At 46.8% G+C, this 15063-nt stretch overlaps 1 protein-coding gene across 2 annotated transcripts in view; it reads left to right on the top strand.

Moving 5' to 3' along the window:
* The window catches only part of SLCO3A1 (solute carrier organic anion transporter family member 3A1), a 373911-nt gene extending 359383 nt beyond the window's left edge, over positions 1 to 14528 (top strand). The window contains exons 10-11 of one of the 2 annotated variants that reach the window (XM_040256981.1): positions 4153 to 4395; positions 13866 to 14528. In XM_040256981.1, the coding sequence (XP_040112915.1) occupies positions 4153 to 4395; positions 13866 to 13948 (326 nt within the window). In that variant the 3' untranslated portion in view covers positions 13949 to 14528. Of the gene's footprint in view, positions 1 to 4152; positions 5611 to 13865 lie in introns of those variants that run through there. The other variant, XM_040256980.1, reaches the window with a different exon arrangement.
* The last annotated feature ends 535 nt before the right edge of the window (positions 14529 to 15063 follow it).

Consider the following 15063-nt stretch of genomic DNA (forward strand, 5'->3'; position numbering starts at 1 on the left):
CAATGGCAAAGGCCTGTAAATAAGAGATCCAGCAAGGGCCTTGCTTCAAAATTCTCTGCACACCTGGAACTCAGGACCTGTGAGCTAGAGCTTCTCTTTGGGAAAGCATTTTAAGTCAATAAAAAGGAAAAGATGAACTTGGCAGAAAAGAGTTGCTTTTGTTTGTTTCTGGGAATCTTAAAGGAAGCTCATAAAGTTTATGAGGTTCCACTCATAAGGCACTCAATCAAAAGTTTATTCTGAACTGTCACCCCCAGATGCCCTGTACAAGATGAATAAAGGAAGAAAAGTTCTGACCATATGGGACCAGAGCCTTGTATAACACTCCACTCACTGTACCAGTATTCACCTTGACCCAGTAAGGTCAAAGTAGTTCCATTGGAAAGATCAAGAAACAGGCACATAGAGAAAAGTGACTTACCCCAGCATTTCAGCTCAAGTTAGAAGCTCTTTCACCTTGACCACAAACGCCCTCCAAAATATTGAGTATAAGATGAAAACCCTTGCTATGTACTTAGCTTTCTCATTTCTGTTTGAAGACTATTTCTGACACTTCCCGGGGTCTTGTCATCCAATAGTAGAGCTTGACGAGGATAAAATTGACATCATTAGCACACAGAAATATGCCTTACTTCAAGACAATTCCATAATATAAAAATCCTCACTTGGATACAGGTACAAAAATGAGTTATTATTTATTGGCACTTTAGATGGATTTTTTTAAAGCAAGTATTGGTGAATGGCTCCATTATATTGAAAATTTCCTGCAGTGTGCTTAAAATTTGACCTGATTTGCCCAACTTGGATTGCATACAACTCTTTAGGCCTCTGTGCATTTGGAACAAGAAGCCCCAGTACCATCAGTTCCTTCCCTCAGCAAAACTTATACGAGAGGTGTAATAGTCTTGGCTTCCCATTGCCTGGTGATGGATGGGTAGGAAGAAAAGGAGGGAGGAGAATTGGGAACAAATGACAACCAATAGAACTCTGACGGATAGGTGAATAGATCCACCTCTCCCGTTGGACCACAGGACAGGTCAGATTTGTCCTGTGGATCCCCAGGTCCACCCACCATCCACAGGGACTCCAGGTCTCTATTTCTTTACCTACATAACGTGGAGTGTGTCTAGTATCTGTCAGTGGTTGCCGTGGCAGTTCCTCCAGTTGGCTCTTTTCCGGTTAAATGAAGAAAAGTCGTCTGTTGGGGAACTGAGACAGGACACACTGTTGGTGACAAAGATCTCGAACACCTGAGCAGCCTTCTGGGCAGAGAATGCCGGGAATGCGAGTTTCCACTTGGCAAGACCAGCCTGACCTGGGAGCTGCAAAGAGGGAGCAGGTTGTGTGGGATTTTGAGCTTGGCATTTTTAAACTCAAGCTGCCAGAGAGGTTAAATGCTGTTTCAATGAAAATTCTTTCTTAGGGGGGTCTCTTTTAGGGGGTAATAGGTGACAGAGTTGGGGAGTGCTAAGGATAAGTGCCAAGGCACCTGGGCCCAGGAGGAAACCCTGCCAACCTGTCAACACTGGCAGGATCACACAGCCCTCCCCCGACCCCATCGCTGAGCAGTCATTGAACCGAGGAAACAGACTCACAGACACAGGAAACAAACTTATGCTTACCAAAGGGGGAAAGGGGTGGCTAAATTAGGAGTTTGGAATTAACAGACACACAGTACGATATATAAAATACATAAGCAACAAGGACCATAGGGAACTATAGTCAGTATCTTATATATAATATATAATAGAAGAGAATCTGAAAAAGAGTAGATATATATGTATAATTGAATCACTGTGCTATACATCTGAAACACAACATTGTAAATCAGCTATACTTCAATAAAAATCATTTTTAAAATTTGAAAACTAGACTTCAATTAGTAAAAAAAACCCAAGGAAGTGTCATTTCCTTCATTAAGCCTCTCCCTCCCAGAGGGCCCCTCAAAGGAGGTTCTGCTATGGGTATAACATAGCCTTCCTTGTTCTGGCACTCATGAATGGACTTCAGGGGTCCATGAACTCCCTGAAATGTGGATGCGATTTTGTGGGTAGGTGTATTTTTCTGGATGAAGGGGTGATGCTCATCAGATTCTCTGCACGTGCTCAGGTGTTCAGTCATGTCCAACTCTTTGTGACCCCATGGACTGCAGCCCACCAGGCTCCTCTGTCCATGGGATTTCCCAGGCAAGAATACTGGAGGGATCTCCAGGGGATCTTCCCGACCTAGGGATCAAACTTGCATCTCCTGCATTGGCAGGTGGATTCTTTACCCCTGAGCCACAGAGGAAGCCCCCAAACTCTCAGCAGACCTTCCTTAATACAAAAGTGAACCTCAGTCCAGAGCTGGAAAGAACACTCAGGACACCAGGACACCTCGGGATCAATTCCTGCTTCTTAAGGAAGTTGACTGGCACTATATTCTAGCCTTGGGGATGCTATTTTTTCCAAAGCAATTAATTTGTGCTAATGCCCCATCCATTGCTTCCCCATAACACAGATGAAACATTTTCCCCCTAAGAGGCAAGAAGCACCTGGGAATGTTTTATTTTAACAATGCCAATGACCAGGCCACACACCCAATATTCTGATTTCATTGGTCTGGGGTAGGATACCTCATGACATAATGTGATCTATTGTGAAGGTTTTTAAAACTAGTTCCCAGCTCAGAATGAAAAGTGTCCTGCTCCAGTGGTAACGTCTAGGGGAAGGAAAACTGTCAGTGTGTATGTGGACATTTTCCATTTTAAACCATACACACATGTATATTTATATATCTGTGTGCATATATACGTGTACCAGAACACAGCCTTCATATGTACAGGTATGTGCACATACGTATATGTACCCACACACAAGGTATAGTGTGGACTTTCCTGGTGGCTCAGTGGTCAAGAATCCACCTGCCAATGCAGGAAAGGCGAGTTTGATCCCTAGGTCAGGAAGATCCGCTGGAGAAGGAAATAGCAACCCACTCCAGTATTCTTGCCTGGGAAATCCCATGGACAGAGGAGCCTAGTGGCCTCCAGTCTGTGGAACTGCAAAAGAGTCAGACACAACTGAGCAACTAAAAACAGCAGCAGCAAAGTACGGTGTACTCGTGGTCACCTCCTGTTCCCCTCTGATTCCAACCCCCTCTCCTTGAGAGCACACAAAGCCCCAGGAGCCCCGTGCAAAAGGACAGTATACACAGCATGGTGCCTCTTAACCATTTTCTCCACAAGGCTGCACTTCTTTGAGCGACACCAAGAACGTCTCCCTTCAGAGAAGACTGTTTTTCTTCTCAGACTCTCCGTGGATGACGATAACGATATCATCTGTCACCGTGTGTCATTTATTTTGTATTTACTCTGTGCAGTTCAGTTCAGTCGCTCAGTCATGTCCGACTCTTTGCAACCCTGTGGACTGCAGTGTGCAAGGCCTCCCTGTCCATCGCCAGCTCCCAGAGCTTACTCAGACTCATGTCCACTGAGGCAGTGATGCCATCCAGCCATCTCATCCTCTGTCGTCCCCTTCTCCTCCTGCCCTCAATCTTTCCCAGCATCAGGGTCTTTTCAAATGAGTCAGTTCTTCTCATCAGGTGACCAAAGTATTGGAGTTTCAGCTTCAGCATCAGTCCTCCCAATGAATATTCAGGACTGATTTCCTTTAGGATGGACTGGTTGGATCTCCTTGCAGTCCAAGGGGCTCTCAAGAGTCTTCTCCAATACCACAGTTCAAAAGCATCCATTCTTCATCGCTCAGCTTTCCTTATCGTCCAGCTCTCACATCCATACATGTGTGTGTAACACATACATACTCTGTGCCAGGCACTGTTCTAAATGTTTCCCATGTATTCAGTCAGTCAGTCTGCACAGTGATCTGAGAAGGACTCCATTTTGCAGATGGGGAAACGAAGGCACAGATGCGTGAAGTAAGATTTCATGTTAAATAACTTGCACAGGTTTGTGAAGTAAGAGGTAGAAGTGAGGTTCGAACCCAAGCCGTTCGACCTCCGGACCGGGTCTTCCCCCCGCTGTGCTGTAGAACCACTGAGTACGGCTCAGGAACCCTGCATTCCTTCGGAAGACACACCCAGACACACACGGGGAGTCCCTCTTTCCTGTGGACCAGCCATCAGAGCCCGCACATTAACTGTCCTTTCCCCCGACAGGCTTCATCCCCCCGCCGCTCATCTTCGGGGCTGGCATCGACTCGACCTGCTTGTTCTGGAGCACGTTCTGCGGGGAGCAGGGCGCCTGCGCCCTCTACGACAACGTGGCCTACAGATACCTGTACGTCAGCATCGCCATCGCGCTCAAGTCCTTTGCCTTCCTCCTCTACACCACCACGTGGCAGTGCCTGAGGAAAAACTATAAACGATACATCAAAAACCACGAGGGCGGGCTGAGCACCAGTGAGTTCTTTGCCTCTACTCTGACCCTAGACAATCTGGGGAGGGACCCTGTGCCCGCCAACCAGACACATAGGACAAAATTTATCTATAACCTCGAAGATCACGAGTGGTGTGAGAACATGGAGTCTGTTTTATAGTGACTGAAGGAGAGTTGAACTCTGTATTAGTCCTTCAAGGGTCGTTTTTCCTAAAGAAAAAAAAAATGAAAAAAAGTTTCCCAAAAAAAAAAGAATCAATACACACAGAGACTCACACACACACATATACACAGCACCTTTGTCCTTTTCTCAAAATCAGAGCCAGGCAGGATTCAGAATAAGGAGAGCGTGGGATCACGTGGTTGACATGCGACCTCCTGGGGGCTCAGAGTCTGCTTTTGAAGGCACCTCATGGTTGTTCAGGATGCCGACAGCTGCAAGCAACAGGCACTGCCAAATTCAGGGAACACTGGTGGCCAGCTTGGAGAATGGACCTTTCTGGATATACATACACATACAAAACAAACAAAATATATCTAAAAATCTACTAAAAACACCCAAGTTGACAACATTGCCAGGATAAGCACTAGTGACACCCCTGTGCCACCGTGCCCGTCCACACGGGGGCGGAGGGGCACCCAAGTCGGAGAAGTGGAGACCCGCTTCTCTAACTTTTGCAATAGGGGTCACGGTGTAGACGACTCACCCAGTCTACACCTGTGGCTCAAGGCCCCAGAGTTCTCTCAGCGATGCTAAAGGGTGATCCGTGCTGGAGACTGTAATTGGCACCTCTCACCAGCTCCATTTCCATTTCTCAAGACTGAGGGGCCCCAGGGGGGGAGCCGGGCATGGGGGGCCAGCACCTCCCCTTCCCCCACAGCACCTCCCATTGGGGGGCGCCCCTCTCCCCCACCAGCCCCACAGAATGACCTCAGGAAGCAGTGGGCCTCGCCTGGCTATGACTGACTTCGCTCAGAGCCGGTGAAACCCAACCCAGTCCAAGTCATTTGCTTACATTTGCCAAACATTTTGCCATTTTTAAGGGGAAAAAAAAATGCAATGCATATGAATTTCAAACTGTTGTATGTATAATCCTCTGATACTATTTTTAACTACTTCTCAAATCTGTGTTAACCCTTCAGTCACTAACACAGTCCTCTAGGCCGAATTTATTATGCTGGTTGCTTTTCTTTTTTAATGCACCAAAAATATAATGTGATTCAAGGGATGCAGTTAATCTATTGTAATTTTTTATTATCATTTTATCCTCATTCGGATAGTCTGTGAGAACAAGACTATACAGTGTGTTATGAGAAAAAAATGCTTGGAAAAGAGTGTATATGCAGCTTGCCTTTAAAAGAATCACTTTGAGACAAGAGGAGATGACATGATGAATTGCAAATTTGCCTTCTCAACTTATGCCCCACAATTCAGTGATCGCTGTCATGGGAACCCCTTTCATATGCCTGCTTCACATGCCAAGAGGAGTTCTTTTCCACCTGCGGTGGAGACACGCTCAGCGGCATGTTGTGTGTATGGGTGCAGGGCTTCTGGGGAGAGGAGAGAAAGAATAGCTCCCTGGCACATGCTTTGAACAGCCTGTGGTGTCTGGGATTACAGACCCACAAGCTCCTGGAAGCTACTGGACATCCACCACCTGAAAATGTCAGTAATGTTTTCAGGGTCAGTCTTGAACTAAGAAGCCTTGTGGAGTGTGTGTGTGTGTGTGTGTGTGTGTGTGTGTGTGTGTGTTTTGAAAGTGGCTGAACCTCAAACAGCTAGAAGCGAATCTACCATTGTTTGGGGTAAGAATCAAGGGAAAATCTCTTGCAGCCAGCAGACTCAGCCTGGTGAGTCATCTGCAGATGGGGCAGAGCTTATGTGAGAGCACAGGTGTGCTCACACACACACACGCACGCACGGCCCAGGTAACCCACCTTTCATGCTGTTGTGGTGTCCTTGATCTTGGCCACTCCTGGCTCTGGAAAGATTCTAAGGGTTGGTTGGTTGTTGCTTTTTTTTTTTTTTTTTTTTTAACCTCAGACACGTATTTGTGGGTCATCTAGAAGATGAAGAGAATCAGGAAAGAGTGGGGTGGGTGGTGTGCCAAATTTTTAACAAACCCATAATTGGGGCAGTTTGAGTGACAGCCCCAAACTAGAGAAGGCCGCGTGGAGCGAGGATGCCTGAGAAGCTTTTGTGGCAGTGCAAGCCACGTGATCAGCCGCATCCTGGGGACAGGATGCTTGGCTTGCTCGAGTCCCTCCTTGGTCCTGAAAATGGGGACGTTCATCAGTGTGTTAACTAGTTAAACATGGGGTTATTCTCCAACCAGCTCATAAACTGTGTACACCTTGTGGATCCTGAGGCTGTGATTCCATCCTGTATAGGTGTTGAGTTGGTTTTGTCTTGAAAATGTATTGCTAGTAGATCACTGCCCTCTTGGAAAGGATCGTGTAGCTCTCCAAACTCAGTCCACAGACACCAAGGCTGCAAGACCTCATGTTTCATGGGGCTCTTTGCTTTTTTTTAAAAAAAAAGGTTTTTGAAAATTCTTTCCTTTTTGGTTATTTTGCCTAAGATTTTAGGCTGAGTGAGAAAAAGATGTTAAGATGACAAAGGAAAGCAATTCCAGGGTTCATTTTATCAACAATTGAATCAAAATTTAAAGTCCCTTCTCATAAGATGCTTCTAACATGTGTTGTTATCACCTTTAAAACTTTTGTCTCCTGGACTCCAGAACTGGGAAAACCTAGTCTAGGTTTTTTTCTTTTGTGCCACAAGGATCCATTGTACATACCTTGCCCAATCCAGCCCCTGGCTTCTTTGTTTGGTTTTGAGCAGGATTTTGAATGGAAAGATTTCCTAGGAAAATCTCCAGTGGACTCAGAAAACAAAAATGGTGAGGGAAGGAATAAACCTCGAGCGTGAATGCTGATGTCCTCTCTCTTGTGCTACCAACCCCTCCACCATCTCAGTGGAAGGCGCCCAGGGCTGAACGGAGGAAGGCTCTCTTTGCTGAAACTTGTGACAGATTTTTGTCACTCCTACATATAGATCAAAAAGTTTTCTACCCATATTATTCCTGCATATGAAGGGAACACATTTTTCATGAGTCTCTGTCTCTGGGGGGCTGGGTTTGCTGTCTTCCCCGTGCTTAGTCTGTGGGCTGTGAGAAAAGCCCACCTTACGCCTCCACAGGGGACGCAGTGAAGCTCCCAGCCACCCCGGGGACACTTGCACTCCGGGAGGCCACTGCATGCAGGCTTTCCTCACAGCTAACGAAGGAGCCAGAGAGGCTTCTGCTCACAGGTCCCCTAAGGAGTTTGCTGGCAGCGCTTAACAGGCAAAATAATAAGGGGAAACAAAGAGCTTCTGAGGAATTCTTTGACAGACTCCCTAATGTCTTCAGAGCAGGAGGGAACGTGCTTATTCATAAAAATTGCTTCTTTTTCATCACCTTCTGGCAGAATAGCTTTGCCGAGTGATGGTTTGTAGACTTTGGCTATGTGGTGTCTATACATTCAAATCCCCGATTCCATCTTCTCATCTCCAATAATAACCTAGCGCAGGGGTCCCCAGCTCTTGGGGTGCACAGCAGGGGGTGAGCAGCAGGTGGGCAAGCAAGCAAAGCTTCATCTGCCCCTTCCCCATCGCTCACATTACCACCTAAACCTTCCCCTCTTCTTCCCCCCTCACCCAGCTGTGGAAAAATTATCTTCCACGAAACCAGTCCCTGATGCCCAAAAGGTTGGGGACCACTGACCCAGAGCATCCTCTCACTCAGATGTGGCAAGATATCCTGAGGTGACATGCACAAACATTCCATCCATGGTGGCCACCCAACCCCTGGGATGACTGCCACACCACTAAAGTTTCTCAGGAAAAAGATTCTGCCATAATTGCTAATGGATTATCTTCCACACTTCCAAAGCAGGTTGCTTATTAGAAGAGTGTAAAATGGAGATATACATATATACACTCACTGAGAAACCCTCTGAGGAAAAGTAGCGGTTGGCTCCCTGTCAGCCTACGAGGCTGGTTTTCTTGCTGCCAACTGTTCAGGTCCTGGGAAGAAACCACACGCCCTTCTCCACCCAGTCAAGTCCACCAGGCCTGTGTTCTAAGCCCTGCTTAGGAGTCTGGAAGGCACTCCTGAGTGACTCGAAGCAATGGAGGTCAACCTGGAGAAGTCCACGCAGTGGTTATACAGTCGGGCGGGGTAAGCTTCTGTCCTGTTTGGTGGTGGTCTCCCTATTTCACTGTTTGGTTGCTTTGGTTTGGATGAGGGGAGAAAACCAGACAAGCAGGTTTTCAGTCCAACAGACAGAATATTTGCTGTCCTGTGCTGTTCTTGCCTCTCTTGATGGTTTGGAGAAAGTATCTGTCCAGGAGAAGGAACTGGACACGGAGTAGAGGCTTACTTGCTCCCCTGAGCACACGTCACTGCTTCTCAGCAGCCTCCTTTCAACTGTGATCTGCATTTCCCTCAGGTTAGAATCCAGATCAGAGCCCTCAGAGGTGACACATTTTCCGAGAGAGGGTGTTAGTGAATTTCAGTTTGGCCTGGAAATTAGTTTGAGGCGTGACTACAGCCCTTTTCCTCTTCTCTCTGCTCCTCCTTCCTTGTTTCCTCCTTATCCACCTCTCCCAACCCAGTTCCAGTCCTTGCGTTCTGAATAGCTATGAGAAGGTAATTCTCTGAGAACAAACGGTCCTACTGATGGCCTTTCAACCTAGCTCCCTTGGGGTATTATGGCTGCTCAAGAATAAGCTGGTGAAACAGAAATCTCTAACTGGCAGAGAATGCAGAGAAGATGCTGTTCAGATGCTTGTTATGGGGCCTGTTACCTAGGATCCCAGCTTCCCTGGTGGCTCAGACAGAAAAGAATCCTTTTGCAATGCCGCAGACCTGGGTTTGATCCCTGGATTGGAAAGATCCCTTGGAGAAGGAAATAGCAACCCACTCTAGCATTTTTGCCTGGGAAATCCCATGGACAGAGGGGCCTGGTGGGCTGCAGTCCATGTGGTCGCAGTCAGTCAGACAGGACTGAGCAATTAACAGTTTCACTTTTTTTTTTTTTTTTAACCGAGGATCACATGGAGAATTTACACTCTGCATACAGCCCTCACCCATGCCTCCCCTCTCTCACCTCAGAGTGCTCAGTTATCATGACAGGGAGGACATGAATAGAAAAGCCTAAAATGGGGAGTTCAGAGAAGCCTGGATGCCCCAGCACCTTAGAAATCTGTGACTGTGGTGGAGATAAAGACAAAGCTCATGCTTCTCAGCAACCATCCATGTGGTAGCAGTTTTCCTTTGCAGGTAATATTAATGCCACTTAAGGGAGCGCTATATGAGCTTGATGTTTTCCAACCACATTTATTCACTCTAGTAAAATTTTGACTATGTGCCAGGCCCAGAACCAGGTACAAAGGTTAAAAAAAGACATGGCCCCATCCTCTAAGAACTCACAGTTTAATAAGAGAAACAGACCTTAACGCAAAAGCAATAGAATAGGGCCTCCCTGGGGGCTCAGACAGTAAAGAATCTGACTACAGTGCAAGAGACCCGGGTTCGATCCCTGGGATCCCTGGGTCAGGAAGATCTCCTGGAGAAGGAAATGGCAATCCACTCCAGTATTCTTGCCTGGAGAATTCCATGGACAGAGGAGCCTGGCAGGCTGCAGCCCATGGGGTTGCAAAGAGTCAGACACGACTAAGTTATTCCACTTTCACTTTTTACTTTCATCATTGTAAGAGCTAGGGTCTATTTATCTATGTCTGGGAACAAAGAGGGCTCTTTTAGGGTGCTGGGAAGTTCTACCTAGTGGCAGCAAGAATCAGGAAGACCTAGTGCTCTAGGAAACAAGAACTTTAGAGCACTTAAGGATCCAGGGGATCCTCAGCGATCCAGGGGAAGAGATCCTCCAGTGAGAGAACCGGCAGAGCAAGGTCAGAAACCTTCCATAAAGGGCCAGGTAGCAAGCATTTGGGCTTTGAGGGCCACAGAATCTCTGTGGCCTCCACTTTTTTGTCAGGGCAGGGATGCAGCCCCAGACAATGTGGAAACAGATGAGCGGGCCGTGCTGCAGTAACTGAGGGAAGGCTATAGCGTGCTAATCTGTTCTGGAGAACACACAGGCCTGAAGCAGCATGGCATACAGTCCAATGGACTGTAGCAGTGGAAGCTGCTGTACCCTGGGCTGAGTCATGCATTGGAACAATCTAATTCAGGTACCCCATTTTCCAAGAATGAGGTAAGTATCCCATTATTGTCAGGGTTTACAATGAAAGTAACATTATCTTTCTCCTGTGTGATGAGGGGAATTGGAACTATACAATCTATAGTCTCTTCCAGCCCTGACACTCACTGCCTAGCTCTACCAGAGTAATCATCCTTTTTTGTTAAGTGATGGAAGTGGGCATGTGAGGGGACAATGTAGGAACTCGACAAAAAAGAGTGAATCCAGATACTGAATAGTATTTCAGGTTTCTTCCCTCCTTCACACCAATATGAACAGTGGCACTAGAAAGCTATTTAATAATAGTAGCTAACACTTACCAAGCACTTACAATGAACCAGCATACAGTAGTTAAAGAGTCCACTTGCCAATGCAGGAGACACAAGAGATGCGAGTTCAAACCCTGGGTCAGGAAGAGCCCCTGGGTGAAGGCAAGGCAACCTACTCTAGTGGTCTTGCCTGAAGAATCCCGTGGACAGAGGAGCCTGACAGACTGTAATTGCAAAGAGTTGGACATTACTGAGCACATATACATAGTCCTGTGGGGCAGAAACTGTTAAGCTTCAGTACAGGAGAAGAAAATGAGGCCGGGGAAGCTTTCAGAACTGGCTCAAAGTCACAAAGCAGAGACTCAGCCCAGGTCAACAAATCCAAAGCTTGTGTTCTTTGCCTTTTTGGATACTCCCTCCATACTGGGCAAGAAATGAGGGAGCCCTTTCCTCCTGTAGGGACTTCCTATTCAGAAGACTTACTCAAATGGACTACAGGGCTCCCTACACTCTCATATCCCCCTAACAACTAAGACAAGTTGTATCAGTTGTATCGTAGAACACAGATGTATTCTGGGGACATCCGTTCTCCTTGTTGTTATTCCCAGACTTGATCACAGAGCCGAGGGAGCAACACACATGGGTGGTTCTGCTGTTAGCAGGCAGGTAAGAGGAGCCAGGCAACGCCTCTGCTCTGATGCATTCGGAAACGCAGTTTCAAAGTGCTGAGGTGTCTGGGAGACAGTCCTCAGTGCTGGTCATCAGCATCAGTGGGAAACCCCAGACACCGTTTCCCACCTGGCACCCCTGAGGTGCTCAGCATCAATTTCAGGAGCTCACCTCTAGCCCAGGGCATCAGACACTGATGCTGGCCACTGGTTGGAGCTATGTCGTGCTCTGTGATCAGATATGAGGCTTTTAGGAATCGAGTTTCTAGGCATTTCGATTTTTGTATTAATGTCTCAGGCCAATCAATAATTGAAGATTAGCACAAATTCTGAGTCTTTTTCTGTAAGGTAAAGTGATTATGTTCTCTTACCAAGAGCAGATGGAACAACTATAGTAAATTTTCTGGAGGTTTAACATTCCGTAGGTTGCGATTTTACCATCCCATTAAATCGCAGAAAATAATGTTCTTCTTAAATTCATGCCAGCCTAATAGAAGGTAACTCTCATGGTGCTGGGTTTGTCAAAACTGTTAGATTTTATAATCAAAGGTGATAAAATGAAGTAGAAGTAGGTAATATAGGAAATTTCATTATAAGAGAAACTCAGCTAACACAAAAATTGTGCTCTAGCCCAGCCTCTTAATTGAGGAAAGGGGCTGGACGTTCATGTTTATTAAGAGGTTGCTACCCTCATGCCCCGGTGCTCAGATGGTAAAGTATCCGCCTGCAACGCAGGAGACCTGGGTTCGATCCCTCGGTTGGGAAGATCCCCTGGAGGAGGGCACGGCAACCCACTCCAGTATTCTTGCCTGGAGAATCCCCATGGACAGAGGAGCCTGGTGAGCTACAGTCCATGGGGCCGCAAAGAGTTGAGCACAACTAAGTGACTAAGCATACACACACACACCCTCCTGCCAGGGGCCTTAGCAGCTTTCTCACACCTTCCTTGTGAGGTAAGTATCATTATTCCCACTTTACAGATCAGAAAACCAAGGCTCAGTATACCGAAGCTTCCCAAGGCCACACAGCTAGTTAGAAAGTCACCAGGGGCCAATGCCAGATCTGTCTGACTCCTGAACCAGTGCTCTTTCCATGGTACTACAAAAGCCACCAATCTGAGAACACAGATCTGCCTTCTTAGAAAGATTTGATGAGGCCTGTAGGCATCTGCTATGGGAAACCACCACAGAAGTCTATAGTTTCATAGAGAAATGAGCCAAGAGCTGGAGGTGAAAACTTCAGAGTTTGTCTACAGGCACAGAAATCTAAAATAAGAAAAAACACCTTTTTCCTTTGGTAAATGCTGGAGATCTTTAAAAACACTCCTTCCTTTTTCCCTCTGAGCCATGTCAGCAAAAGCTGACCAGCTCCTCATTGTCTTCTACCCGATTCATTATGCACACAGGAACCAACCCCAGCTCCCTCACATCTATCCCACCTTCCCCAACTCCCTGCCCCCCTGGCTTCTAACAGAGCCCACAGGAATGTAAGAACTCAGACCTTGTGAAAGCTGAGAAAGGACGCTCCAAACTGTCCAGCTTCTTCTATAAGCCAGATCTCAGCTGCAAAAGAAAGGAGAGACATTTCCATCTTTTGTACCAGAGTCTAGAGAAGACTGGAAACGAGTGAGGATTCCATGGTTCCACTGCAGCTCTCATTGAACCAGAAGGCTGCATGTCATGGTCACGGAGACCTCCACGGCTTGTATGTCATGATAGGGACTAAGCTGGGTTTTTCATGCCTTTTAAGTGAAGCCACAGCATCTATTTCAGAAACATGGCAGAGGCTTAAAAACCTCGATCCGATAAGGAGATTCTTTCGCTCAGCAGGTGGTGACCCTCTGTGGCTGAATGGAAAGTAAACTGGCCCCAAATGCTGGTGGAGAAAGCATGACTTTATGATGCCAAGAGGTTCTCTCTGGCACAGAGCCACCTCTTCAATAGAGATTGCAATGACAGAGTCCTGGAACACAAGGTCTGCCACTGGTGACTCAGATAAAATGAAGATAAGTTAAATGATGGAGTTGCATCTTATTCATTCCCATAGAGTAAAAATCCACATGGGCTTTGGCATAGATACGTATAGATAAATGCTTCTCAGAAAGATTCAGCCTACATAAAGGTCTTTGGGCTTGGAATCTGGTTCCCTAGGGTGATGTGGAGCACAACCTAGCATTTTATTGACTTCTTGCTCTTATCCATCCCACTGGAAAGCCAGGATGCTATTATGTAAGCCTAAAATATAAGTAGGAAAACTGGAAAAGACCCATCTCTTTTTCCTCTTGGCTCTCTTCCCCCCTTCCCCCTTTAGGCACAGAGTACCAAGACATTGAGACTGAGAAAACCTGCCCCGAGTCACAGTCACCTTCAGAAGACTCCTTTGTGAGAAGCTGAGGGCCTGGCCCTCTTCCTGCAGAGAACAGCCCGCCACCGCCCACAGACCTCGCAGGCCTGACTTAGCGTGCTCTGCCCTGTCCAAGAACCCAAGGGTCCCCATGGGGACCATCCGGCCAGTGTGTGGTCCTTTGAGGCCCCAAGCACAGGCCTGTGATGAGGACTGAGCAGGTGTCTGTGGCCCGGAGTCCTCCAAACCCTTGGAGTAGGCATTTTCCTGGATCGCTAGAAAGTCCTATTGGCCTGGTGTGCAAATTTCTTCTGCCCACCCCTCCTTTGGCTCCTGTGGGGATGGCCTGCTGACATGCTTTAGAAAACCCCCTCTTGGAAGTGCTTCTATGGCCGGGGGCTCCAACAGTTCTGAAAGCAGCCAAGGCTGGATTTCAATAGGAGGGGGTAAAAATTACCCTGTTTCATAGAACAGAGGGGGGGAAAAAAGCACATACTCAATAGATTTTGAGTGTGGTATTCTGTATTTTTGCAGCTTATATTTTCCAGATGAGCAGTTTAGAAATATGTCATGTAAAGTACCTACTGTACGTTTGCTGAAAATTATATTAAAAGCACTATTTTAATTCTTCCTCGGTCTCATGCTGTAATCTCTATTATCTTTCTCTTGTGTCTTTGGGTAGAACAATCCTAAAGGCTCTTAGAGAGAGTGTTTCTGGCTGTGTATGTTCTGTATTTATGGGCTTTGAATTGTTCACAAAAGCACAGTCTTAGGAGCCAAAACAGACCTGGGTTTGACTCTTCACCCCAGTACTCCATACCAGTGTTGCATTTGGGAAGTGACCTGACCCCTCTGAGCCTAAGTTTCATCATCTGTAAAATGGGAATACTGTCACCTGCTTTACACAATTGTGGTAAGGCCTTCAGTGAAATCCCATGTGAAGGCAGCATAGTGTCCCACAGAGAAATGGTACTTGCTCATTGCTCCCCAGCCTCTAGCAGGAATTAGATGCTCTAAGACACAGCTATGGTTCCTATTGATCCATTTAGTAATCCTGGACTGACCATCTGGTTTTCCTTTCTGGTTCTCCCATTGTCTGTAAACCCCTGGGAGAGTGGCGAATGGCTTCCTCTCAGGGTACACTGCCTAGGGTAGTGTGTGACAT

This window comes from Oryx dammah, unplaced genomic scaffold, assembly GCF_014754425.2.
Source record: "Oryx dammah isolate SB20612 unplaced genomic scaffold, SCBI_Odam_1.1 HiC_scaffold_16, whole genome shotgun sequence".
NCBI classification, from domain to species: domain Eukaryota; kingdom Metazoa; phylum Chordata; class Mammalia; order Artiodactyla; family Bovidae; genus Oryx; species Oryx dammah.